This window comes from Apium graveolens, chromosome 10 (genome assembly GCF_009905375.1).
Source record: "Apium graveolens cultivar Ventura chromosome 10, ASM990537v1, whole genome shotgun sequence".
Lineage (NCBI taxonomy): Eukaryota > Viridiplantae > Streptophyta > Magnoliopsida > Apiales > Apiaceae > Apium > Apium graveolens.
This window is the reverse complement of record NC_133656.1, coordinates 237,183,816-237,210,160: the sequence shown is the minus strand read 5'-3', so window position 1 is coordinate 237,210,160 and position 26,345 is coordinate 237,183,816. Positions and strand designations below refer to the sequence as shown.

Sequence of the window (26,345 nt, the reverse complement as noted above, 5' to 3'; positions counted from 1 at the left end):
ATACAGAAGGGCAGTTCAAGGTCAACGCGACTACTGTAACTCTAGAAATGTAAATATGTTCTTACAAGGGAAGGTTCAAGGGATAACATCTACCTATCCAATGCTGGTTTCTTTCGTGACTTTCTATCTCCGTGTCAAAAGAGTCATTTTGTAAAGTCAATTTTTATTCATGTGGGGGATTGTTGGAAAATATTTGAATAAAAATTTATTTGCATTTATTTTATTTGATTTGTAACTTATGTATTTTGAATTTTTATAACTCTTATATTAATGTCATGATTTTAATTTGATCATTATTTTTTATGTTACAAAATTGAATAATTTTGTAAGTTACAAGTTCATTTCCCCTATAAAAAGAGGTCTTGCCTCATTGGTTTGAGACACAAAAAATACATACAAGTATCATTTTTCTTGCATTCCTCTTAGAGTTCTAGGTTCTTATTTTTGTGAGATAGAAAGTAGTATTTGTTCGGCTCGTAGAATGCGGGTCTTGTAGTGCTAAAGACTACCTTAGTTCGTTGTATCCTGGGAGACGGAAGCCGCATCACCTTCAAGCACACACAGAAGGGGCTAATCTGTTTTAAGGATAGCGTGGTGCTCACGTGCCTCGAACAAGTCTTTTGGTATTGTAATCTTGTATTCTTGATTTAAGGTAACTTCAAAACAATACTCCTTACAAGATATATTTTAAAAGTACTTAGCATGCATGATGTTTACTCTTTTCTCTTATTTTTAGGGTGCAAAATTTTAATATATATAACGGCTTGTACATTATTTACTCTTTTTTCATATAATAAGTACATATATATGATTTTTCAAGATGGATGTTTTCCTCTTATATTTTAAACGATTGTCATCTAAATTTTTTTAGACAAGAGGTAGACCCCGTAGAACTTGGACGGGTCAATGAGTTTAGATACGGGGGCTTAAATCTCACAGGTAACATGATATTAGATAAAATTTCTTGGAAACTACATATTATAGTGGTTGAGGGTTTGTCCGGTGGGTTCGAAGGGATACTACGTAGAGTTTTTTTTTTTTTTTATCTTTTGTGTATATGTTCAACTCCGTGAAGGTAGGTCTCGTGTGCATGAATCCACAAGCTTAGTTATTTATCTTGTTTACTTTATCTTTTTAAAATCTTTTTTAATAGTATTGCTTAGTTTTTATACGTATTGTTATGTTACACATGTATGTATATATCATTCACAATATTTGTCGTGCACTAAGTCGATGGTCTTCACGAAAACAGTTTTCCTACTTTTCGGAGTGGGAACATGGTTTGCGTAAATTTTACTATCCTTCTAAACGGAATGTACTGTGTATATTTGGTTTAATTTGGTTTTATCTAATTTTTTGTGTGATGCTAGATGATAAACTTTTTTTGGAATTAAATAAATTTTTACTCCTCCTATTATATTTTGATATAGTTTATTTACGTGAAAAATTATTTCTCGCCAAAAAAATCAATTATAACAATTAATTTGTTAATAAAACACAAAAAGCCATAACCTAATTCTCTCTTTTTCTCTCAGCGTCGCCTCTCTCTTAAAAACTATAATCGACGGGGTTTTCATCCGTTTATCTGGTAAAAAGTCCCAAATCCTTTTATTTGTTTTGTTTCTTTCAATAATCTTCATTTTAGGTAAATAATTTCTATCATTTTCATTAGGTTTGGTTTGTTTTTCTGAATCCACGTTATCGGTACTTGGGATTGATTTTCTTCTTCGATTCAAACATGACTTATTGGAGTTGAGAATTTACGACCGATCTCGTGTTTCCAATTGTCAGATCTAAGTTATTTTTTTATTTTTATTTCAATTTTTGGCTTGTATTTTCAGGTTATTTTCTCTTCTCGGTGAGAGGTTTGTTTTTCACTGCTTGATTGTAAGTGGGGGTCTTCATTCAGTGATGAAATTTCGTATCAAATCGCAATTCTGTTCGATAGCTCAAACAATAACTCATTCGACATGATGAACAGGGTACCAATAATTTAGCGAGAATGCATGAAGTGGGTACTTATATTTATATATACATCATCTTCAAAATACCGGTTAACTGTCTCTTACTGAGAATAACCGATCATAATTTATTATTTATTCGGCTCGATCATTTCGTATGACTTTTTATTAGTGAATTAACGTTTTTGTTCTAAAAAACAAAACAATTAATTTGATAATATATATAAAAATTATTTTTTAAACACAAAAAACAAAAGAGGGGAAAAGAGAGGATATACACACGATTTTGAACCTCTCCAAAACACACACACCAAACACACACAGTAGGTGTTTCGATGGATGCAGCGTTGGGATTGATGAGAAGAATACCTCCGAAGCACATCGACACCGCACTCTCCGCTCTTCTCAGTTTACTTCCCCATCATTCCTCCGATCTTCTCTCTCAAGTCGATCAGCCTCTCCAGGTCCTCTTCTTTATTTCATTTCTCGATTCGAATCTACATCTTCTCTAATTTCAATCATCGATTCTTCAATTTCAGATTCTATGTTAATTAATTGCGTTAAATTGCTTTTTACGCAACGTTACGATCTCGATAAATTAGTCGATTGTGTAAGGAAGCGTAGTATATTCTGTGTATGTTTATTTAACATATGTGAACTTGTTGTTATATGTGTAATCTAAATTTATTTAATATTAATTATCGATTCTTCAAATTCAGATTCTATGCTAATTAATTGCGTTAGATTGCTTTTTACGGGAACGTATCGATCTAGATTAGTGTAGACTGTAGATTGTGTATAGAAGTGTAGTATATTGTGTTGTATATGTGTACTTTAACATACGTGAACTTGTTAAATGTCTAATCTACATTTATTTACATTTAAATCATAGATTCTTCTATTTCAGATTTTATGTATAGAAGAGGAGTATATTCTATTGTGTATGCTTATTTAACATATGTGAATATTCATCGATTCTTCTATTTCAGATTCTATGTTAATTAATTTCCTTAGATTACTTTTCACGGAATGGATTGATCTCGATTAATTAGTAGATTGCGTGTTGTTTCATATATGTTCTAGTTTATATAGAAGTGTAGTATGTTCTGTTGTATATGCTACATTTATTTAATTTTAATCATCGTTGATTAGATTGCATTTTACGGTCATCGATTAGATTGCATTTTACGGAATGTTTCGATCTCGATTAATTAGTAGATTGTGTGTTGTTTCATTTATGTTTTAGTTTATATAGAAGCGCAGTAGATTCTGTTGTAAATGTGTAATTTAACCCACGTGCATTTGTTATATGTATAATCTACATTTCTCTAATTTAAATCATCGATTCTTTAATTTGAGATATTATGTTGATTAGTTGCGTTAGATTGCTTTTTACACAACGTATAAAAAGGAGCTTGTGTATAGAAGCATAGTATATGCCGCTGTATATGTGTAATTTAACATATGTGAACTTGTTTATGTTGATTAATTGTGCTAGATTGCTTTTTACGAAATGCATTGATCCCGATTACTGAGTTAGATTGTGCGTTGTTTCATATATTTTATAGTTTATATAAGCATAGTATATTCTGTTGTATATGTGTAATTTAATATATGTGAACTTGTTTTGATTTCCAGCATTTGATTCAAATTGTAACTTATTCAATTTTAGTGTATGTGTTGTGGTTCGCGATGATATTTAATCTAATTTGTTGACTGAGACAGGTTTTTACCAATTCTGGAACAGAGTGATCTTATTTTTTTTTATTCTTAAGAAGAATTTGTGTCATAGCATGTATAGATCCTTATTCTGTTAATATGTATAACTTTAAATTCACTGCTGGAGGTAGATTTTTACCATTTACGGAAGAGACCGGTCTTAAGTTACTTCAATCTTGTTGTAGATTGTGCCGATTTTCACTATAGCATATATAGAAGCATAAATATTCTGTTGTAGTTTAAATATTTGATAGATTTCTTATTTTTACGTCTTTCACAAATAAGCAGGTGTTGAGCGATATTGAATGTGGAAAGGAGTTCATATTGTGCGAGTATAACAGAGATGCTGACTCTTACAGGTAAAAGTTGTATTGTAATGTCAAAATTTGTTAAGTACTTGAGTTCTGTCACAGTATTTATTATGGCTGCTTCATGCAGTTTTCATTAAATTGTTCTATATGTGCTTGGGGTGCATAAAATTAAATGGTACTTCATTGATACCCAGGATCCTATAGTTGATCTTTGTTTCTATAAATTTTGAGGCCGACTGCGTAAAATAGCAGGGGCATCATCATCATTACGATCTTTATGTAAAAATGACTTTTGTGTTAGCATGCGTATTTAGATTCATATGCAGTTTATAATCCATTCTCCTCCACTTCTGTATCTTTGAGGATCATTTAGATTCTTTTAGTTGTAAGTTATCAATGTTTTTTTGGCAGATCACCCTGGTCAAATAAATACCATCCTCCACTGGAAGACGGGCCTTATCCATCATCAGATTTAAGAAAACTTGAAATCGAAGCAAATGACGTCTTTGCAGTTTATTGTGACCAGTGAGGTCCTTACTTACCTCGTCTTTAAATTATTTTATCATCCTTACATCTCCTTCCATTTGAGTTGTCATATCATCTATATAGTATTTAAAAGAACAATGGAATCTTTATCAATATGTACATCTTTAAACATGTTCGGGCTTTAAGCATACATTATTGATGTAATATACTGAAATGGTCTTTCTTTTTAATATCCTGTTATATTTTACATATAGAGTTATGCAGATGTTTTAACAAATAAATTGTTAGGTATTACGAGGGAGGGATTTCATCAGTATATATGTGGGAGGATGAAAATGAAGGATTTGTAGCTTGCTTCTTGATAAAAAAAGGTACGGGTTTTACGTAAATAGTTGCTAGCAATGTTTCTCGTCCCCAACTGATTTGCGATGTATCTTGACTATGGAGATGGCTCGAAGTCTGGACATGGTAGAAGAGGTTATCTGCAAGAGGGCGCTTGGGATGCAATACATGTAGTTGAGGTACACATACAAATCACTTGTAGGTCAGAAGATCGATATGTGAAAATTCTATCTGTGTTGATTATTTTTTTCTCTGAATGTACCAAACCCCTGCCAATAAAATTATTGATAAGTTGGTCGTCTACTAGCCTTTTACATGTTCGTTTAGCAATTGATGGATTTCTTCCTAGGTGGGGCCAGATGAAAATGGAACATCACATTATTGTTTGACTAGCACTGTCATGCTGTCTTTGACCACAAATAATGAGTCATCAGGCTCCTTCAATTTATCAGGATCAATCAGAAGACAGGTAATCGATTCTCTGCTTTAGTCATGCTTTTATAGATATATAGGTTATAGTTATACTGTTGTTCATGGTATCTTGTAATGGTAGATGGAACACGTACATCCTCCTTCAGTTCCACTAGAGAGCACTAATTGGTTTTAGTATTCTTTGTCTGTGAATTGTAAATCTCATCTTTGATGTGAACTTAATGGGTCTTGAAACATTTGGAAATAATATAATGCATTACTTAATGTTTCAACAAAACATATTTTGTTAAATAAATAAGTTTATAACTTCATCATATGATTCTGATATTAGGATATCATATATTACATGATATTATATTAGGACTCTAGCTGCAGTAAGGACTAAAAGAGAATAAGTTTTTTTTTTACTTTTAGTAAAAACTTGTGTAGATCAGAAGCTTTATCTCCATTCTCTTTCGTGTGTACTCTTTCTTGTTGCATTTCACTTGCATGTGCTAGCCCTCTTTTCTTAATTCTTACCATACATTAGTCACCGTTGATGGTTGAACCCTTTGTTGTTTAAGGCGCAGATTATAAAAAGGCGCAAGACACAAATTCAAAGCGCAAATCACAAAGCGTCATTAATCGCACGTCTTTTTGACCAAAAAAATAAAATTTAAGAAAAAGATAATACTACGTAAGCTAATCTTAACATTTAAATATAATGATGAGCATAAATAACATGATAATAATGTCAATAATGAAGCTTTCATAGATAAGGTCTCTAAATCAAAAGCTTCAGCGTCACCTAACTCAATCTCCGACTTACTTGTAGATGAGGCTGAGATGTAGAGACCGTTGAGAGACTTGTAATGAAGGCTTAGTGTTGTGTGAAACACCTTAAGATATTTTTTCCTTTAAACCTTCTTTTTAAGGGCATTAATGTCTTTTACTGTCATGAACCCCTTTTTGTGTTTCTTAGCGTCTTTTAGCGCTTGAGCTGCTTTTGGACGATTTCAGAATCGTGCTAAATCACACAGTGTTCAAATTGCACAGATTGCGCCTAAGCACGAAGCGCCATTAATCGCGCTTTAACAACACTGCTTGAACAAATTTGAGCCTTGACTAAGCCTTTGGCTAAGCTGCCACCTTGAAAACTTTTATCCTCCCATTTTTTACCTAGCGTTTTTCACGGTGAAAGCTTCATGATTTAGCTTTGGAGTTTAGAACCTCAGTTGTAATGATCATGCATAAAGCTCTCTCAAACACCCTCCAACTCCATTGTACTTGACAATAAGCCAAGAAAAGGCTTACACATAATTTGATTTTGAGTTCAATTAGGGCAAAACTATAAATCTTTTGTAACAGTTATCTGTTTGTTTTACATTAAATATACATTGTAATTCTAAACTTAATAACTTACAGAATGTCGTTTTAGTCTCTCACTAGTTTAAAAATTATCAAAATATGCAAGTGGATAAAAATGGTATAATGGAAGTTGTAAACGAGTAGTTTCATATTAACAAAGAATATTAAGCTGCAGCATGCATTTCTCTTTTTTTATTGATTGGATCTGTTCCATTGGTATATGTTCGCTCATGCTCATTCCTGAACTTTGTTCCCGTGTTCTAGATGACTATGGACCTTGCAGTTGCAGAAGGTCATCTACACAACATGGGAAAGATGATAGAAGAACTAGAAGGGAAGCTGAGGAATTCATTAGAACAGGTAAAGTGTCGTTGCCTAATTTATAAAAAAAGAATAAACTTGTAAAACTGGTAATATTTTGCCATATCGAGTGATAATATCAGTAGGTTTGTACCAAATTACACCAGTAAGTTATATTAATCAATAGGGGCAATTGCAGGTTTACTTTGGGAAGACAAAAGAGATGGTGTGCACCTTGCGACCGCCTGCTGAATTACTGCAAATGAGATTCCCTGATAATCGAGATGTGTGAGGTTTTTTTGACATTTGAAGTAGGATCATGTGTAGACCTGTTGTTTCTTGGTGATTTTTGCCACACTAGTGATGTTTTGATTGAGTTTTGGAATGCATTTGTGAATTGTGATCTGTATTGTTCTGGGAATCAAAAGACCATGGATCATGAATTCACCCTATAGAGTTAAGATTGAGCTCCAGAACTGGTCAAAGTTACTTTGTAGTTTTGTAGGTAGAAATTCTTGCATTATTGCTGTGTCTCCATATTTTTTACCTCTTATCATCTGGCCAGGATATCATGAAATGTATCAAGCATGAACGATTATGGAAAGTAGAATTGTTGTTGAAGATTAATATTAATTATCTTGTACTTTAAGTTGGACAGTGACTGATTTAAATAAGCTAACGAGTCAAAATTGACTTGATCCTTGTTCATTTTGGTACTGCTTGATATCCTCTTCTGAACTTATTTCTCTCTCTGTGTTATTCTTTTGACACTTCATTTCAATCTCCCTTCTTTTTTGTTTTAGAAACATGTAGTTGGTTACTATTTTGTTAAGTACGGCAAGTATAAATAGAGGGGTATAGAGGCTTTCTATTCTGTGTTTTGTTGATTTTCTTAGATTGAATCATGGATAATATAGACTACCTAAGTGTGTTGATAGGGTTTGGGAATATCTACTATTAGGATTTTCGATTTTGATTCAAACGACCTGGATTTTAGGCATGATTTCAGTATTTGATTATGTAAATAGTATTTTTAATACCGTATTAGGTTGGTTTGTCAGTTTCACAGCATTCACATGAATACATATTGCTAATTAATTTATATTAATAGTCGATATAATAAAATACAAAATCAAAGTGAGATGTAAAAAGTCTACAATTATTTACAAAAAAAGTGAGATGCAAAAGGGGTTAAATATCAAGTAGGTAACTTACTGCGTCCAAATGTTTCAAGTGAGTCACTGGTTACAAAACTGACTCAAATGAGTCACTTATTTTAAAATTTATATCAAAAATATCACTATATCGTTAGTCAAAATTCTTAAAAATAATATATATTGAGTTTCCCACATTTTTTGTGAATGATCTAACATCCAAATGAAAGGTTACGAGTTCTACTAATTTAAATAATATTTTTAGATTTTTAAAATTTTATCAACTATTTATTTTTAATTTTTTGATTGTTTTATTTGATTTAAATAAAAATAAATAGTAAATAAATTTTAAAAAATTTATAAATATTATCTAAAATACTAGAACTCAGAATTTATATTAATAGGCGATATAATAAAATACAAAATCAAAGTGAGATGCAAAAAATCTACAATTATTTACAAAAAAAAGTGAGATCCAAAACTGATCATATATCACATTATTCGCTTTGCCTTTGCTTTAACATGACACATAAATATCACGTTGTACATATGAATCGTGCACTTAAGTTGTTATTTACAGTATATAGCTTGTATATAACTTGCGTGGTTGTGCGACTGATCTATTACATGAACATTAACGCACCATGTAATTTGTATGGTAATGTATTAAGATATTTGAGGAAAACAAAAAACAAAAAGTAAATTTTATTGAGAACTATGAGCTAGTTCAAACTAAGAATATTTGTGAGAATAATAATATGTTAACTTCAAAAATTCTGTTACTATACCTAAAATTATAACTTCTAGTGCTTTGCTAAGCATAAATTTACAAATAAGTATATAGGTTGCTAGCTAGTTACCAAATTATATTAGTCTCAAGCACTCAAATCTCAATACAGTTATAAATGAATCACGTAATTGTATACGTTAATAGTTGACATATGTCATAATTTTATATGTAACCCATAAAAAAATAGTTGACATATGTCACAATTTTACGATCATGATATATTGATCGATAAAAAACCAAAATGAGTAAGAAAAGGTCTTCCGAATCTCCGCGGGCTTAATAAATCAAAAAATTACACAAACTTGATTGTAGTTTAATAGTATAGGAAAAAGTACAAATTTGATTATAGTTGATGTAGTTATATACAATATATTTAATTATACTTTATAGTTAAGTATATATTGAAATCTACTGTAGCCACTGTTACAACCAATATCAAATTCTCAATATCAAATTCTCATAAGAACATTTAGAACAACTTTTAAGCTTTCGAAAGCACTTCCAAAAATCAAATCCATTGTGACCTAACGTCTCATAGAGCAAGTATGTTTTGACAACTTCCAAAACTAACATAATACCAATATATTTAGATGTATAGAAACAATGTAGCTCATGATTTTGGTTCAGGATCACCGCTAGCAGGGGCCTTTTCATCATCGGCCTCAGATTTGCCGTAATCTTCTTTGATCTCTTCCTCGGTGTCACTATCATCATCTCCACCATCTGCATAATGCATATCAGTAGTAAGAAACACGGACAAAATGAGGTTATTTAAGCTAATTAACAGAATCAGTATAATACTTACCTTCATCATCATCAAGAGCTTGACCATAGTCATCTCCACTGCCACTCATTTGAAGACCCTGTAATAAACAAAATGGAACAACCAACATCAGTCCAATACATATTAGAACCAACTGAAACCATTATTATTTTTACTACAGATACTCACCGAGAAGTTAATGTCGTCTAAATTCATAGTATTTTCATCTGAAAACCAGAAGAGATGTAAGTACGTTTAGTAAGTCAATATCCAGGAAAAATAAGCTAGTAACTAAGCAAACATTAATCACACCTTGCTCGTCCTGCTCATCTTCATCAATCCATTTGTTCCAATCAACTTTTAGAAACAGAGGGGGTTTCCCCTCCTTTTTCAGTAGTCTGCTCCACCATTTGCTTTCTACTTTCTTTATGACGTAAAAGATATTTCTTGAGCCAACACTTGCCTTGCTCTCCTGAAATAGAGCATTCACAATTTCAAAATCACAATCTCATCAATTTCCATAAAAACAAAGAAACCTCAGTTTCATTACATTTAATTACATAACTGCAAACAATCAGCACATACATCTACGTCGACTTGGTCATAAAGATCAATGTCTATTTCATAGAGCAATTTCTCTGGCCCACTTGTTGCAGAGAAGTAAAATTTTCCCTCTGGCTCAAGCTTAAGCTTCACATCCTTAGCATCAGGTAAATCAACAGTGATGAAAAGAACATCAGATCTCTGTGCCCACTTTACAGAAGGATGTCGACTGCACATCCACAAACAAGAAATATGAGTCGTTAAAAGCATTATTCTAAATATACTATGTAGTAATCCTCTCTAATCACCTCTAATGATATCAAATAACCACACTACTGGTGTGCGATGCAGTTTGTAGTTGGATGGAGAATCACAAAACCAATCTAAACTTCCTCACAGTTTTAAACTAAAGACTTGGGTTAAGATAAAAATTTACATCCATCAGTTATACTACTACAGAGCGGGCAGAACAGGGACAATAGTATTAGTACCATCTTAACGTGAAATTAGGATAGAGCAATAGTCATATCACATATACTCTGGTATTTCATCTTAAAAATATAGTGAAAAGCTCGGGCACTAAACTAGAGCAACTACAAATTGAACTTCCGTAGCACACAGAGCTACTTCATTTTCTGCTAATAATCCCTCTGCAGGGGTCCGGCCCCCTACAAATGGACTTAATTAAATAATTAGTGTAAACTGTAAACGATAATTTTGACACCTCAAACAATTAATCCGAATACTAGGTTTGCAGTAGTGCCTTTTTACGTCAACACGTTCACTAAAAGATCTTTAGTTACACAGCACTTACAATAACACTCCGTCAAAAGTCAAGACCTAGGCATGCCCTTAAATGCATATAATTAGCCTTTTTTTGTACTGTGATTTCGAATTCAAAACACTTCTCGAAATGTAATACACCATAAAACAGATTACAGACCAAACAATTCATCAATAAACCTATCACCAAATATAGAACTAGTAAAACTCCCAGTAATGTTGCAGCTTTATTCGCAAATACTTATATCAATACAAGTGAAAAATCCACAATTCAAAGCGAAAATTCCTCAATTCATACATACATAAGAACCTCGATAAATGAATATTCGATAAATTAATTATCTCGCCAAATGAATATATTATTTTCGGTCCCAAAATTATAACCTCGATGAATGAATAATCTCGATTAACGAATAAAATCTTAATTAACACTTACAGTACCGAATCACAAAATATATAAATTATACAAACCACAAACACAGCACAAAAAATAGTTTAATTAACAACAAAATTACAGCTACAAGATCACAAAACGAGTGTATATTATCACATAAACACACAAAATAGATACAGAAGCATTGTAGAAGTAGAGAGAAGAATATACCTCATTTTTGTAATCAGAAACAAAGTTTCGCAAATGACGTGTCGATTTGAGTTCTGTAATTTATGTAGAGCTCTCTCTATATAATTTTTTTAGTTGCGTAGAATGTAGACAGACGCAGAAAGTTCTGGAACCTCTTTGAGTGCCTACTTAATTATGAAAATTCTATTGCCTTTTATGTATTTTCTTTTTTTTTTTAAATGTTTTTTATGAATTTTAAGTTTGATATACCTTAATAGAGAAATTCTAGATATCCAAAATTGTATCTCATTACAAAATGTTGTACCACATTGTAATTCGTCATCATATAATTGAGCGATTAGATAATTCAGGTGATTAAGAGCTTATTTCTTATCGTTCCAGGTTCTGATTTCGATTATCGCTCACCCCCGAAATTTATTAGGACATATACTGAATTGTAAAGCATATTGATTATTAAAAAAAAATTGATACAATGTACTCACCATCGATCTTATCGGTTAAAATATCTCAAAATAACACATAATCCATGTTACATCATTTTAAACAATTTTTTGGACCTAATTTTGAATCTCTAGCTCTACCCGTCTTATTTTTTTTTGTTGTACACACTTTTGAGCTTCAATCCAAATATAAAAATATCAGAATTATTTTCGAAAATTAAGAGAAAAGTGGTGATGATTATGTATTTTAGGCTCCATTTGTTTGCCAAAAAATAACTTTATTTTAAAAAAGTATTTTTTAGGTATATAAATACTGTTTTTCTAGAAGATATTTTAAAAAATTACTTTTCATGGAAAATATTTTACTGGAAAAATATAATGTATGAATTTTTTTTGCTTGTCTAAAATATATTTTTTGTGCAACCCGGGTTGAAAAGGAAAATGAGATCAGATTTTAGATTGTGAAGGGAATTTGATTGGAGAGAAGAGGTACTTGGTGTTTGAAATTAATGATTGAGTCTGTTGAAGCTGGATTTGATTTTCGTAAAGTTTCTTCATGGGTTCCTCGGTCCAATCAAACCGACCGAACCCAACCCTCTTTTAGGCCAATTAAACTATTATAAAAAACCGATTCATGGTCGGATTAAAAAAATTTCAAACCGCATTAAATGGATTGGGTACGGATTCAAGATTTTTTCGCCCAACTCAACTCAACCTGAATTAACTTAAGTATCGCTCGATAATTTAAATACAATCTATATATTATATGCAATGTACATTATATAATATAAATATTATCATTCATAGTTAAATTTTGTGTATATGTGTATGATTTACGATATGATATATATTACTAAAATTTCAATTTAATCAGATTTAAAGAATAGTACTATAATCGTAAGTTCTACTATTCGAAATTAGCAATTATATATAATATTGAAACTTTTTTTTTATAATCATTCAATCCGTTCAAACCAACCCAACCCAATATAAGACGGGTAGGGTTGGGTTACGATTTTATATTTTACGGATTGGGTCGAAAAATTTCAAACCGATTTAATTTGGTTGGGTCGTAAAACACCTCCAACCCGTTCAACCCGACCCATGAACGCCCCTAACGAGTATAGCTTGAGTGGGATTAATGCGGGTTTGAATTCTGGCGGTGCTACTGTTGTCAGTAAAATTAGTTATGATTCTTGTAAGGAGTGTTCGATTAATCTCAAATCGGGTTCTAAAATTGATAGCAATTTTTTAAGTAGTAGTACCAAAGCACACACGGAAGAAAAAATAAACAACGTAGAGGGAACTGGCAACGTAAAAGCAGAGAATCTGAATGTGTTAGATAGCGGTGTTTGTGTTGGTGAGAATCATGAGGATTGTAGGATTTTAGGATCAAAGAATCTGGCTGTGATAGATAGCGGTATCGGTGGTGTTAAAGAGTATAAGATCCTGTTCGGACCTTCGTCTACCACCTTAACGTTTTAGATCGACTGGTTAGTTAACATGATATCAGAGTTCGGTTTATGGAGTACCACATTGTTGAATTTTAATCGCAGCGGAGGCATGATAAAACACTTTTACACATATAAAATTCAAATAAAAGCATATAAATCGTGGTAAAAACATATGAATCGATTACTAACCTTTAATAGCGATCCAAAAGCAACGATCGGAGATCCTTAACAGCTGCTCCTCAAACGTGAAGCACTCCACCGGTGGAGAGAATTTGATTTCTAAAAACTTTTGGGTTTTTTTTTGGATAAGAATAAAAATAGGGTTTATAATAGTATATTTATTGGCAAAATTTTCAGCTGAAATTTTTCCATAAAATATTATTATTATTAACCCATTTATTATTCTCATTAATAATTAAAACACCTTTTAATTATTAATCTTTTTCTAAACACTTTAGAAATAATTCTCTCTCTTGATTTAATTTCCAAAAATTAAATTCTTAATTAATAATATTAAGAACTTTTCTTAATTAATTTATAATCAATTAAATCTCATTTAATCAATTATTAAATTTGCCAATTAATTATTTATTTCATAAATAAATAATTATCAGCCATTATAAATTAATTCATCCACCATTAAATCATTCTCTTTTATGGTGTGACCCTGTAGGTTCAATATTAAGCCGGTAGTAGAAATAAATAATAATAAAACTATTTTATCATTATTTATATAAATTCTCTAATTTATTAAATATGATTAATTAATTAATCATATTTATTCTACATCGTGAGGGATACTTCTCAGCATATCGCGACTATCCGGATAATACGAATTCACTGCTTAGAATACCAAGAACCTATTCAGTGAATGGTTACCGTACAATAAACTCCTTCTACCCTACGATGTCCCGATTAAATACAAGGCATGGATCTCGTGTCAAGCCTATCTAATTAAATCACTTGCTTACCATTTACTATGCTTAGTTCTATGCAAATTAGAAACTCCTTTCTAATTTCATTCACTCTGGCCAGAGATTCCTGAACTAGCATAAGTGGATCAGCCTTGAACATTCGCTTCCTTCACTGAAGGGGTAGATCCTTTATTGATCATACACTATCTTCGTGTACAAATTCCTATACCCAGTAGTGCCCTAATAATTATCCCTGGAGACTAAGAACTAAACCAAAGTATAGTTCAGTGTACACAAGATGACTATGATGACCTCAAGTCTAAGGATACTTGTACAACTATCACTATGTGAACAACTGCTGACACGTGAGTGAATTCCATCAGTTGTTCAGCTGTGCGAGTCATGTTCAGTGAACTTATTCTATAATAAGCACCTACATATTAGCTATAGTGTTACCACACAAATGTCTACGAGAACAGACATCCTTCATAATGAAGCAAGCATAGTATGTACCGATCTTTGCGGATTATTAATTACCAGTTAGTAATCCTATGATCAGGAACTATTTAAGTTTAGAGTTATCATCTTTTAGGTCTCACTATTATGATCTCATCATAATCCATAAAAAGCTTTACTCTAAACTATGGTATATCTTATTTAAACACTTAAATAGATAGAGCCCGTAATAAAAACAAAACAAGTCTTTTATTAATATCAATGAAATCAAAATAGATTACATAAAAGTTATTCCTAAATCCTAATATATGATTGGACTTAGGACATATTCCTTTCAATCTACCACTTGTACTAAAGCCAATCACTCTGGTATCTAATACCCAGCTAGTCTTTATGACGATCAAAGTGACTTTCATAAAGTAGCTTTGTGAGTGGGTCTGTTATGTTGTTATGTGTGTCAGCTCTATTTCAATACAATACAAGAAATGTTACCGCGCTCCTACTAACCCTTTTGTAGACACATGGTTCATCTACGTTTTTGATAAAACCAAACTCTTTGATTGTCTCATCAAAACGGATGTTCCATCTACGAGAAGCTTGCTTTAAACCACATATGATTCACAGCAGCTTACACACTAGGTTTTCATTTCCCTTGGAAAGAAAACCATCTGGCCATTTGCCAGATCTCATAGTCGTAGTAAGCAGCAATCGCAAGCAAAATCCGAACTGATTTTAACAGGGCTACAAGTAAAAGGTTTCATTAAAGTCAATCTATTGCCTTTGTTTGAATCCTTTTGCCACAAGTCTGGCCTTATAGGTCTCCACCTGGCCATCTGCTCTAATCATTCTTTCGTATACCGTATACATAGATTCCTTTTCGGATTTCATGGCACTATGCCATTTCTCTGAGTCAACACTACTCATAGCCTCATTATAGGTCACGGGGTCGTCATCATCAATGATTGACAACTCATTGTCATTCTTAATGACAAGGCCATATTACCTCTCAAGTTGGCGATACACTCTCCCTGTTCTATGAATGGACTGTTCCACAAAAGGTTGTCAGTCAGAACAGGTGTTTCCACTTGATCCGTAGTAGTTTGTGCTTCTTGAACTTCATCAAGTTCAAATTTTGCTCCCACTGTTTCCTTCAAGGATAAACTCCTTTTCCAAGAAGGTAGGATGTCTGGAGACAAACACCTGATGATCGGTGTAAAAGTAATACCCTAAAGTCTCTTTAGGATATCCCACAAAACTACATTTTACGGATCGATATTCCAGCTTATCTGGGTCAACTTATTTGACATAAGCTGGACATCCCCAAATCTTAACGTGTTTAAGACTCGGTTTCCTTTTTTTCCATATCTCATACGGAGTTTGAGGAACAGATTTGGAAGGCACCTTATTCAGTAAATATGCTGAGGTTTCCAATGCATAACCCCATAGGAATACTGGAAGATTTGCATAGCTCATCATGGACCGAACTATGTCTAAGAAAGTTCGATTTCTCCTTTCAGATACCAATCTGGAGGAGTCCACTGGGAGACTATACCATCTACTTTGAGATAATCTAGAAACACTCCATTAAAGTATTCACCACCTCGATCTGATCGAAGAGTTATAATACTATGTTTGGTATTTCTCCACTTCATACTTATATTCTTTGAACTTTTCAAAGGCCTCAGACTTGTGTTTCATCAAACACATATCCGAATCCAGATCTATCATCTATGAAAGTAATGAAGTATGAAAATCCACCCATGGCTTGCATAGACATTGGTCCACATACATTTTTGTGTACCAATCCTAGCAAATCTGCAGCCCTCTCTCCTTGTCCACTAAATGGAGACTGCAGTGCCACAATAAAGTGAGATTTTCATCATCCCTTTTTTTTTATTAGTTTGTTCAATCTGAAGTAAATCATGTTCTATGTCATATACATACAGACTATTATTTAAAGTACCACGTCCATAAAGAATATTATCTCTAAGAATAGAACATTCATTATTCTCAATAATAAATGAAAATGCAGCCAAGTCTAACATGGGAATAATATTCCTCACAATCGAGGGAACAAAATAACAATTATTTAAAACAATAGTCTTGCCCGTAGGCATATGAAAATGAAATAATCCTACATCTTCAGCAGCAACTCTTGCTCCATTTCCCATCAGTAGAATCACCTCCTCTTCTTTAGGTGTCCTACTTCTCCTTAGTCCCTGCAACGAATTGCAGATATGAGAACCACATGCGGTATCTAATACCCAAGTAGAAATTTGATTTAATGACATATTCACTTCTATCATGAACATACCTGAATCAGAAGCGGCAGTCTCACTACCCTTCTTCTTCTTCAATTCTGCAAGGTAAACCTTGCAGTTCCTCTTCCAGTGCCCCACCTTGTTACAGTGAAAGCAAACAACTTTGCTCTTGGGGTCTTCAGCTTTTGGTGGAACTGGCTTTTCTTCACCTACTTTCTTCTTCTTGGAAAAGTTCCTCTACCTTTTCTTAGGATTGGAACCTTCACCAATTAGAAGAACAGAACTCTTCTTAGGGGGAAAATTCGATTCCGCAGTCTTCAACATGTTGTGGAGTTCAGGCAGGCTGACATCCAACTTATTCATGTGAAAGTTCACAACAAACTGCGAGAACGAACTCGGAAGCGATTGCAAGACCAAGTCTTGGCTCAGCTCCCCATCCATGGAAAAACCAAGTTGTCCAAGACGTTCAATCAAATTGATCATCTTAAGTACATGGTCATTCACAGATGATCCCTCAGACATCCTACAACCGAACAGCTCCTTCGATATCTCATATTGAGCTGTCCTCCCTACCACATCATACAACTCTTGTAGATGCATGAGGATAGTGTGAGCATCCATATGCTCATGTTGCTTCTGTAGCTCAATGTTCATGGAAGCTAGCATCATGCATTGAGCAACATTTGCATCATCTATCCACTTACGATACACAACATGTTCATCATTATGCGCATCGCTAGCAGGTTCAGTAGGCTTAGGTGAGTCAATCACATATTCCAGCTTCTCAATCCTGAGAACAATTCTCAAGTTTCGAAGCCAGTCAGCATAATTAGGACCAGTCAACTTGTGAGCATCTAGTATGCTCCTGAGTGATAGTGCAGAAGACATGACGTATAAAGTAAATCTGTAAATGATAAACACATAACAACACTTAGGAAATATTCGATTTCATTTTAAAATACTATATGAATCGGGTCTTTATTCATAAGTGGCTCCCACTAGTTTATCTATTTTATTCAACCCCCTACGTGAAAAATTAAGCATTCATAATGCTAGTGGGAATAGGGATCCTACATTCCATTACACAACCCCGGCTGTGGCACGAACCGCCATGTAATGTTCAATAGGCAGACAACTCCTGTCAATTACATCTTATGTTATTCCCTAATCAAACTTTAGCCTCTTGAATAATTGAGTCTCGGCTGTGGCACGACAAACTCAATATTATAAGTCAAGTCTAACCCAACATTCCGTACAGTTGAATCAGTCCCCAAAGACCCACGGCTGTGGCACGTACCGACCTTTAGATTCTTATTCAATGTACACATCTCTATGTAATAGACAAGTATTTCTTATTTCGAAATCAAAGCCCTCGGCTGTAGCACGAACCGACAATGATTCAAAAATAAGAACTACTTTTCTATCATGTTGGAAGGCTATGACCGACACAAGCCCGTTGTGTCATTGGCCAATTACTACTAGATATTATTTAATTTTAGAGGGATTATATTACGTTACAATCATAATCATATTATAAAGAGATTCTTCCTTTTAAATTAAATATTTCAAATCAATAATCAATAATCAGATGATTCCCAGATCGGGTGGAGCATTGTCAAGAGACGTCACTTAATAACCCTTTCTTACAGATAGAAATCTGTTGTTGACAGAATCATCCTTTCTCTCATATCGAAAATTCATATTCAATTACGTGTTTCATAAACACAAGAATCTCATGATAGTATTCATAATATTATTCTTAAGGTTATGAAACAATTTCACTATACTAGATTGTCTAACAAGCGCCTTATGTTCATTTAAGTTCACCTAAATCTATCATCGCATGATAAACTAAGCATATATCACATATATAAACATGAATAAACATCAAGGTAGGCATGTTACATCATCTAGCATATAGGTCTAAGCATTATACATCTCTATGTATCACATGAAGCATTTAAAAGCAATTAAAACAGTTAAAAAACAGCTTTAAAACACTTTCGGAAATATAAACAGTTCAAAACTTTAATATAAACTAAAATTGATCACTCCATTAGATCCGTCTCGGAAAAACGAATCCAACGGTATATTGCACACCCAAAACGGAGTTACGAAACTCCCAGAAATCAAATTTAAAAAATAACAGACGGGCTGCAACGCATTACAGGAACGCGTTACAAGCCCTGTAACGCATTCCGGTGATGCGTTACAACCCTTTTAAGCCATTAAAAGGTGTAACGCATTCCGTGAATGCGCCACAGGGTGTAACGCATTCCCGGAATGCGCGACACCCCTTTCCCTTCTTTTGCGGCAACCGTCGTTGCTTTTTTTTTTCTTTCTTGGTCACCATGCCGCCGTACTGTACTCTGTACCTTTACTTTGCTTATCTATCTTTCCGTGCAGCAGCATAAACAACCACAGATATATAGCAGATATATATATATATACAACTGACTATACACATATATATACTTATTTAATTACGAATTTAATTGCAACAACTTCAAAAATTCATAATAAAAAATCTATACATCATAAAAATATAAGAAAAATACTCAGACGATCTACAACACTTGTAGAACCCAGATCAACATTCAAAATTATTCTGAGAAACGATTTCTCATCAAACAAAAGTAATCCATGATATAACTTGTAAAAATCATAATTAATTCATACAAGCACATAAAATTCTGAAATTTTTACCACAGATCTATATGCATACAACATATGCTCTGATACCATTGTTGGATTTTAATCGCAGCAGAGGCATGGTAAAACACTTTTACATATATAAAATCCAAATAAAAGCATATAAATCGTGGTAAAAACATATGAATCGATTACTAACCTTTAATAGCGATCCAAAAACAACGATCGGAGATCCTGAGCAGCTGCTCCTCAAACGTGAAGCACTCCACCGGTATCCACCAAGAAAACGATGCTAAGGAGGAGGAGGAGGTGGAGAGAATTTGGTTTTCTAAAAACTTTTGGGTTTTTTTTTGGGTAAGAATAAAAATAGGGTTTATAATAGTATATTTATAGGCAAAATTTTCAGCTGAAATTTTCCCATAAAATATTATTATTATTAACCCATTTATTATTCTCATTAATAATTAAAACACCTTTTAATTATTAATCCTTTTTCTAAACACTTTAGAAATAATTCTCTCTCTTGATTTAATTTCCAAAAATTAAATTCTTAATTAATAATATTAAGAACTTTTTTTAATTAATTTATAATCAATTAAATCTCATTTAATCAATTATTAAATTTGCCAATTAATTATTTATTTCATAAATAAATAATTGTCAGCCATTATTAATTAATTCCTCCACCATTAAATCATTCTCTTTTATGGTGTGACCCTGTAGGTTCAATATTAAGCCGGTAGTAAAAATAAATATTAATAAAACTATTTTATCATTATTTATATAAATTCTCTAGTTTATTAAATATGATTAATTAATTAATCATATTTATTCTACATCGTGAGGGATACTTCTCAGCATATCGCGACTATCCGGATAATACGAATTCACTGCTTAGAATACCAAGAACCTATTCAGTGAATAGTTATCGTACAATAAACTCTTCTACCCTACAATGTCTCGATTAAATATAAGGCATGGATCTCGTGTCAAGCCTATCTAATTAAATCACTAGCTTACCATTTACTATGCTTAGTTCTATGCAAATTAGAAACTTCTTTCTAATTTCATTCACTCTGGCCAGAGATTCCTGAACTAGCATAAGTGGATCAGCCTTGAACATTCGCTTCCTTCACTCGAAGGGGTAGATCCTTTATTGATCATACACTATCTTCGTGTACAAATTTCTATACCCGGTAGAGCCCTAATAATTGTCCCTGGAGACTAAGAACTAAACCAAAGCATAGTTCAGTGTACACAAGATGACTATGATGACCTCAAGTCTAAGGATACTTGTACAACTATCACTATGTGAACAACTGCTGACACGTGAGTGAATTCCATCAGTTGTTCAGCTGTGCGAGTCATGTTCAGTGAACTTATTCTATAATAAGCACCTACATACTAGCTATAGTGTCACCACACAAATGTCTATGAGAACAGACATCCTTCATAATGAAGCAAACATAGTATGTACCGATCTTTGCGGATTATTAATTACCAGTTAGTAATCCTATGATCAGGAACTATTTAAGTTTAGAGTTATCATCTTTTAGGTCTCACTATTATGATCTCATCATAATCCATAAAAAGCTTTACTCTAAACTATGGTATATCTTATTTAAACACTTAAATAGATAGAGCCCGTAATAAAAACAAAACAAGTCTTTTATTAATATCAATGAAATCAAAATAGATTACATAAAAGTTATTCCTAAATCCTAATACATGATTGGACTTAGGACATATTCCTTTCAATCTCCCACTTGTACTAAAGCCAATCACTCTGGTATCTAATACCCATCTAGTCTTTATGACGATCAAAGTGACTTTCATAAAGTAGCTTTGTGAGTGGGTCTGCTATGTTGTTATGTGTGTCAACTCTATTTTAATACAATACAAGAAATGTTACCGCGCTCCCACTAACCTTTTGTAGACACATGGTTCATCTACGTTTTTTATAAAACCAAACTCTTTGATTGTCTCATCAAAACGGATGTTCCATCTACGAGAAGCTTGCTTTAAACCACATATGGTTCGCAGCAGCTTACACACTAGGTTTTCATTTCCCTTGGAAAGAAAACCATCTGGCCATTTGCCAGATCTCATAGTCGTAGTAAGCAGCAATCGCAAGCAAAATCCGAACTGATTTTAACAGGGCTATAGGTAAAAGGTTTCATCAAAGTCAATCCATTGCCTTTGTTTGAATCCTTTTGCCACAAGCCTGGCCTTATAGGTCTCCACCTGGCCATCTGCTCTAATCATTCTTTCGTATACCGTATACATACATTCCTTTTCGGATTTCATGACACTATGCCATTTCTCTGAGTCAACACTACTCATAGCCTCATTATAGGTCACAGGGTCGTCATCATCAATGATCGACAACTCATTGTCATTCTTAATGACAAGGCCATATTACCTCTCACGTTGGCGAGACACTCTCCCTGTTCTATGAATGGGCTGTTCCACAAAAGGTTGTTCAGTCAGAACAGGTGTTTCCACTTGATCCGTAGTAGTTTGTGCTTCTTGAACTTCATCAAGTTCAAATTTTGCTCTCACTGTTTCCTTCAAGGATAAACTCCTTTTCCAAGAAGGTAGCATGTCTGGAGACAAACACCCGATGATCGGTGTAAAAGTAATACCCTAAAGTCTCTTTAAGATATCCCACAAAACTACATTTTACGGATCGATATTCCAGCTTATCTGGGTCAACTTATTTGACATAAGCTGGACATCCCCAAATCTTAACGTGTTTAAGACTCGGTTTCCTTTCTTTCCATATCTCATACGGAGTTTGAGGAACAGATTTGGAAGGCACCTTATTCAGTAAATATGCTGAGGTTTCCAATGCATTACCCCATAGGAATACTGGAAGATTTGCATAGCTCATCATGGACCGAACTATGTCTAACAAAGTTCGATTTCTCCTTTCAGATACCAATCTGGAGGAGTCCACTGGGAGACTATACCATCTACTTTGAGATAATCTAGAAACACTCCATTAAAGTATTCACCACCTCGATCTGATCAAAGAGTTATAATACTATGTTTGGTTGTTTCTCCACTTCATACTTATATTCTTTGAACTTTTCAAAGGCCTCAGACTTGTGTTTCGTCAAAAACATATCTGAATCCAGATCTATCATCTATGAAAGTAATGAAGTATGAAAATCCACCCATGGCTTGCGTAGACATTGTTCCACATACATTTGTGTGTACCAATCCTAGCAAATTTGCAGCCCTCTCTCCATGTCCACTAAATAGAGACTGCAGTGCCACAATAAAGTGAGATTTTTCATCATCCCTTTTCTTTTATTAGTTTGTTCAATCTGAAGTAAATCATGCTCTATGTTATATACATATAGACCATTATTTAAAGTACCACGTCCATAAAGAATATTATCTCTAAGAATAGAACATTCATTATTCTCAGTAATAAATGAAAATCCAGCCAAGTCTAACAAGGGAATAATATTCCTCCAGTTCGAGGGAACAAAATATTTAAAACAATAGTCTTGCCCGTAGGCATATGAAAATGAAATAATCCTACATCTTCAGCAACAACTCTTGCTTCATTTCCCATCAGTAAAATCACCTCCTCTTCTTTAAGAGTCCTACTTCTCCTTAGTCCCTGCAACAAATTGCAGATATGAGAACCACAGGCGGTATCTAATACCCAAGTAGAAATTTGATTTAATGACATATTCACTTCTATCATGAACATACCTGAATCAGAAGCGACAGTCTCACTACATGTTCATCATTATGCGCATCACTAGCAGGTTCAGTAGGCTTAGGTGAGTCAATCACGTATTCCAGCTTCTCAATCCTGAGAACAATTCTCAAGTTTCGAAGCCAGTCAGCATAATTAGGACCAGTCAACTTGTGAGCATCTAGTATGCTCCTGAGTGATAGTGTAGAAGACATGACGTACAAAGTAAATCTGTAAATAATAAACACATAACAACACATATTCGATTTCATTTTAAAACACTATATGAATCGGGTCTTTATTCATAAGTGGCTCCCACTAGTTTATCTAATTTATTCAACCCCCTACGTGAAAAATTAAGCATTCATAATGCTAGTGGGAATAGGGATCCTACATTCCATTACACAACCCTGGCTGTGGCACGAACCACCATGTAATGTTCAATAGGCAGACAACTCTTGTCAATTACATCTTACGTTATTCCCTAATCAAACTTTAGCCTCTTGAATAATTGAGTCTCGGCTGTGGCACGACAAACTCAATATTTTAAGTCAAGTCTAACCCAACATTCCGTACAGTTGAATCAGTCCCCAAAGGCCCACGGCTGTGGCACGTACCGACCTTTAGATTCTTATTCAATGTGCACATCTCTATATAATAGACAAGTATTTCTTATTTCGAAATCAAAGCCCTCGGTTGTAGCACGAACCGACAATAATTCAAAAATAAGAACTACTTTTCTATCATGTTGGAAGGCTATGACCGACACAAGCCCGTTGTGTCATTGGCCAATTACTACTTGATATTATTTAATTTTAGAGGGATTGTATTACGTTACAATCATAATCATATTATAAAGAGATTCTTCCTTTTAAATTAAATATTTCAAATCAATAATCAATAATCAGATGATTCCCAGATCGGGTGGAGCATTGTCAAGAGACGTCACTTAATAACCCTTTCTTACAGATAGAAATCTGTTGTTGACAGAATCATCCTTTCTCTCATATCGAAAATTCATATTCAATTACGTGTTTCATAAACACAAGAATCTCATGATAGTATTCATAATATTATTCTTAAGGTTATGAAACAATTTCACTATACTAGATTGTCTAACAAGCGCCTTATGTTCATTTAAGTTCACCTAAATCTATCATCGCATGATAAACTAAGCATATATCACATATATAAACATGAATAAACATCAAGGTAGGCATGTTACATCATCTAGCATATAGGTCTAAGCATTATACATCTCTATGTATCACATGAAGCTTTTAAAAGCAATTAAAACAGTAAAAAAACAGCTTTAAAACACTTTCGGAAATATAAACAGTTCAAAACTTTTATATAAACTAAAATTGATCAGTCCATTAGATCCGTCTCGGAAAAACGAATCCAACGGTATATTGCACGCCCAAAACGGAGTTACGAAACTCCCAGAAATCAAATTTAAAAAATAACAGACGGGCTGTAACGCATTACAGGAACGCGTTACAAGCCCTGTAACGCATTCTGGTGATGCGTTACAACCCTTTTAAGCCATTAAAAGGTGTAACGCATTCCGTGAATGCGCCACAGGGTGTAACGCATTCCCGGAATGCGCGACACCCCTTTCCCTTCTCTTGCAGCAGCCGCCGTTGCTTTTTTTTCTTTCTTTCTTGGTCACCGTGCCGCCGTACTGTACTCTGTACCTTTGCTTTGCTTATCTATCTTTCCGTGCAGCAGCATAAACAACCACAGATATATAGCAGATATATATATACAACTGAATATACATATATATATATATACTTATTTAATTACGAATTTAATTACAACAACTTCAAAAATTCATAATAAAAAATCTATGCATCATAAAAATATAAGAAAAATACCCAGACGATCTACAACACTTGTAGAACCCAGATCAACATTCAAAATTATTCTGAGAAATGATTTCTCATCAGACAAAATTAATCCATGATATAACTTGTAAAAATCATAATTAATTCATACAAGCACATAAAATTCTGAAATTTTTACCACAGATCTATATACATACAACCTATGCTCTGATATCATTGTTGGATTTTAATCGCAGCAGATGCATGGTAAAACACTTTTACACATATAAAATCCAAATAAAAGCATATAAATCGTGGTAAAAACATATGAATCGATTACTAACCTTTAATAGCGATCCAAAAGCAACGATCGGAGATCCTTAGCAGCTGCTCCTCAAACGTGAAGCACTCCACCGGTATCCACCAAGAAAACGATGCTAAGGAGGAGGAGGAGGTGGAGAGAATTTGGTTTTCTAAAAACTTTTGGGTTTTTTTTTTGTAAGAATAAAAATAGGATTTATAATAGTATATTTATAAGCAAAATTTTCAGCTGAAATTTTCCCATAAAATTTTATTATTATTAACCCATTTATTATTCTCATTAATAATTAAAACACCTTTTAATTATTAATCCTTTTTCTAAACACTTTAGAAATAATTCTCTCTCTTGATTTAATTTCCAAAAATTAAATTCTTAATTAATAATATTAAGAACTTTTCTTAATTAATTTATAATCAATTAAATCTCATTTAATCAATTATTAAATTTGCCAATTAATTATTTATTTCATAAATAAATAATTATCAGCCATTATTAATTAATTCCTCCGCCAGTAAATCATTCTCTTTTATGGTGTGACCCTGTAGGTTCAATATTAAGCCGGTAGTAGAAATAAATAATAATAAAACTATTTTATCATTATTTATATAAATTCTCTAATTTATTAAATATGATTAATTAATTAATCATATTTATTCTACATCGTGAGGGATACTTCTCAGCATATCGCGACTATCCGGATAATACGAATTCACTGCTTAGAATACCAAGAACTTATTCAGTGAATAGTTATCGTACAATAAACTCCTTCTACCCTACAATGTCCCGAT

The 26,345-nt window shown here is 33.3% G+C and overlaps 2 protein-coding genes across 2 annotated transcripts; one reads left to right on the top strand and one right to left on the bottom strand.

The window, feature by feature from the left end:
- The first annotated feature begins 2,223 nt into the window (after positions 1-2,223).
- On the top strand, positions 2,224-7,604 carry LOC141693340 (F-actin-capping protein subunit beta). The gene is made up of 8 exons (XM_074498412.1): positions 2,224-2,425; positions 3,969-4,039; positions 4,403-4,516; positions 4,766-4,848; positions 4,925-4,998; positions 5,169-5,288; positions 6,863-6,958; positions 7,098-7,604. Exons 1-8 carry the CDS (start codon positions 2,297-2,299, stop codon positions 7,188-7,190), a joined length of 780 nt encoding a protein of 259 aa, XP_074354513.1. The 5' UTR covers positions 2,224-2,296; the 3' UTR covers positions 7,191-7,604.
- Positions 7,605-9,212: 1,608 nt separating this feature from the next.
- On the bottom strand, positions 9,213-11,692 carry LOC141688815 (co-chaperone protein p23-1-like). Its single transcript, XM_074492924.1, has 6 exons — positions 11,536-11,692; positions 10,191-10,377; positions 9,918-10,077; positions 9,795-9,832; positions 9,648-9,705; positions 9,213-9,565 (listed from the first exon to the last, which is right to left on the bottom strand). The coding sequence occupies exons 1-6, from the start codon at positions 11,538-11,540 to the stop codon at positions 9,453-9,455; spliced, it is 561 nt and encodes a 186-aa protein (XP_074349025.1). The 5' UTR covers positions 11,541-11,692; the 3' UTR covers positions 9,213-9,452.
- Between the last annotated feature and the right edge of the window lie 14,653 nt (positions 11,693-26,345).

Excerpts from the sequence above, each read along its gene's own strand:
- LOC141693340 (XM_074498412.1), top strand. The coding sequence starts at position 2,297 with ATGGATGCAGCGTTGGGATTGATGAGAAGAATACCTCCGAAGCACATC. Across the intron at positions 4,517-4,765 it reads TTTGCAGTTTATTGTGACCA|GTATTACGAGGGAGGGATTT; the intron begins GTGAGGTCCTTA and ends ATAAATTGTTAG. Across the intron at positions 5,289-6,862 it reads CAGGATCAATCAGAAGACAG|ATGACTATGGACCTTGCAGT; the intron begins GTAATCGATTCT and ends CCCGTGTTCTAG.
- LOC141688815 (XM_074492924.1), bottom strand. Across the intron at positions 9,833-9,917 it reads AGATGAGCAGGACGAGCAAG|ATGAAAATACTATGAATTTA; the intron begins GTGTGATTAATG and ends TCTGGTTTTCAG. Across the intron at positions 9,706-9,794 it reads TAGACGACATTAACTTCTCG|GGTCTTCAAATGAGTGGCAG; the intron begins GTGAGTATCTGT and ends TGTTTATTACAG.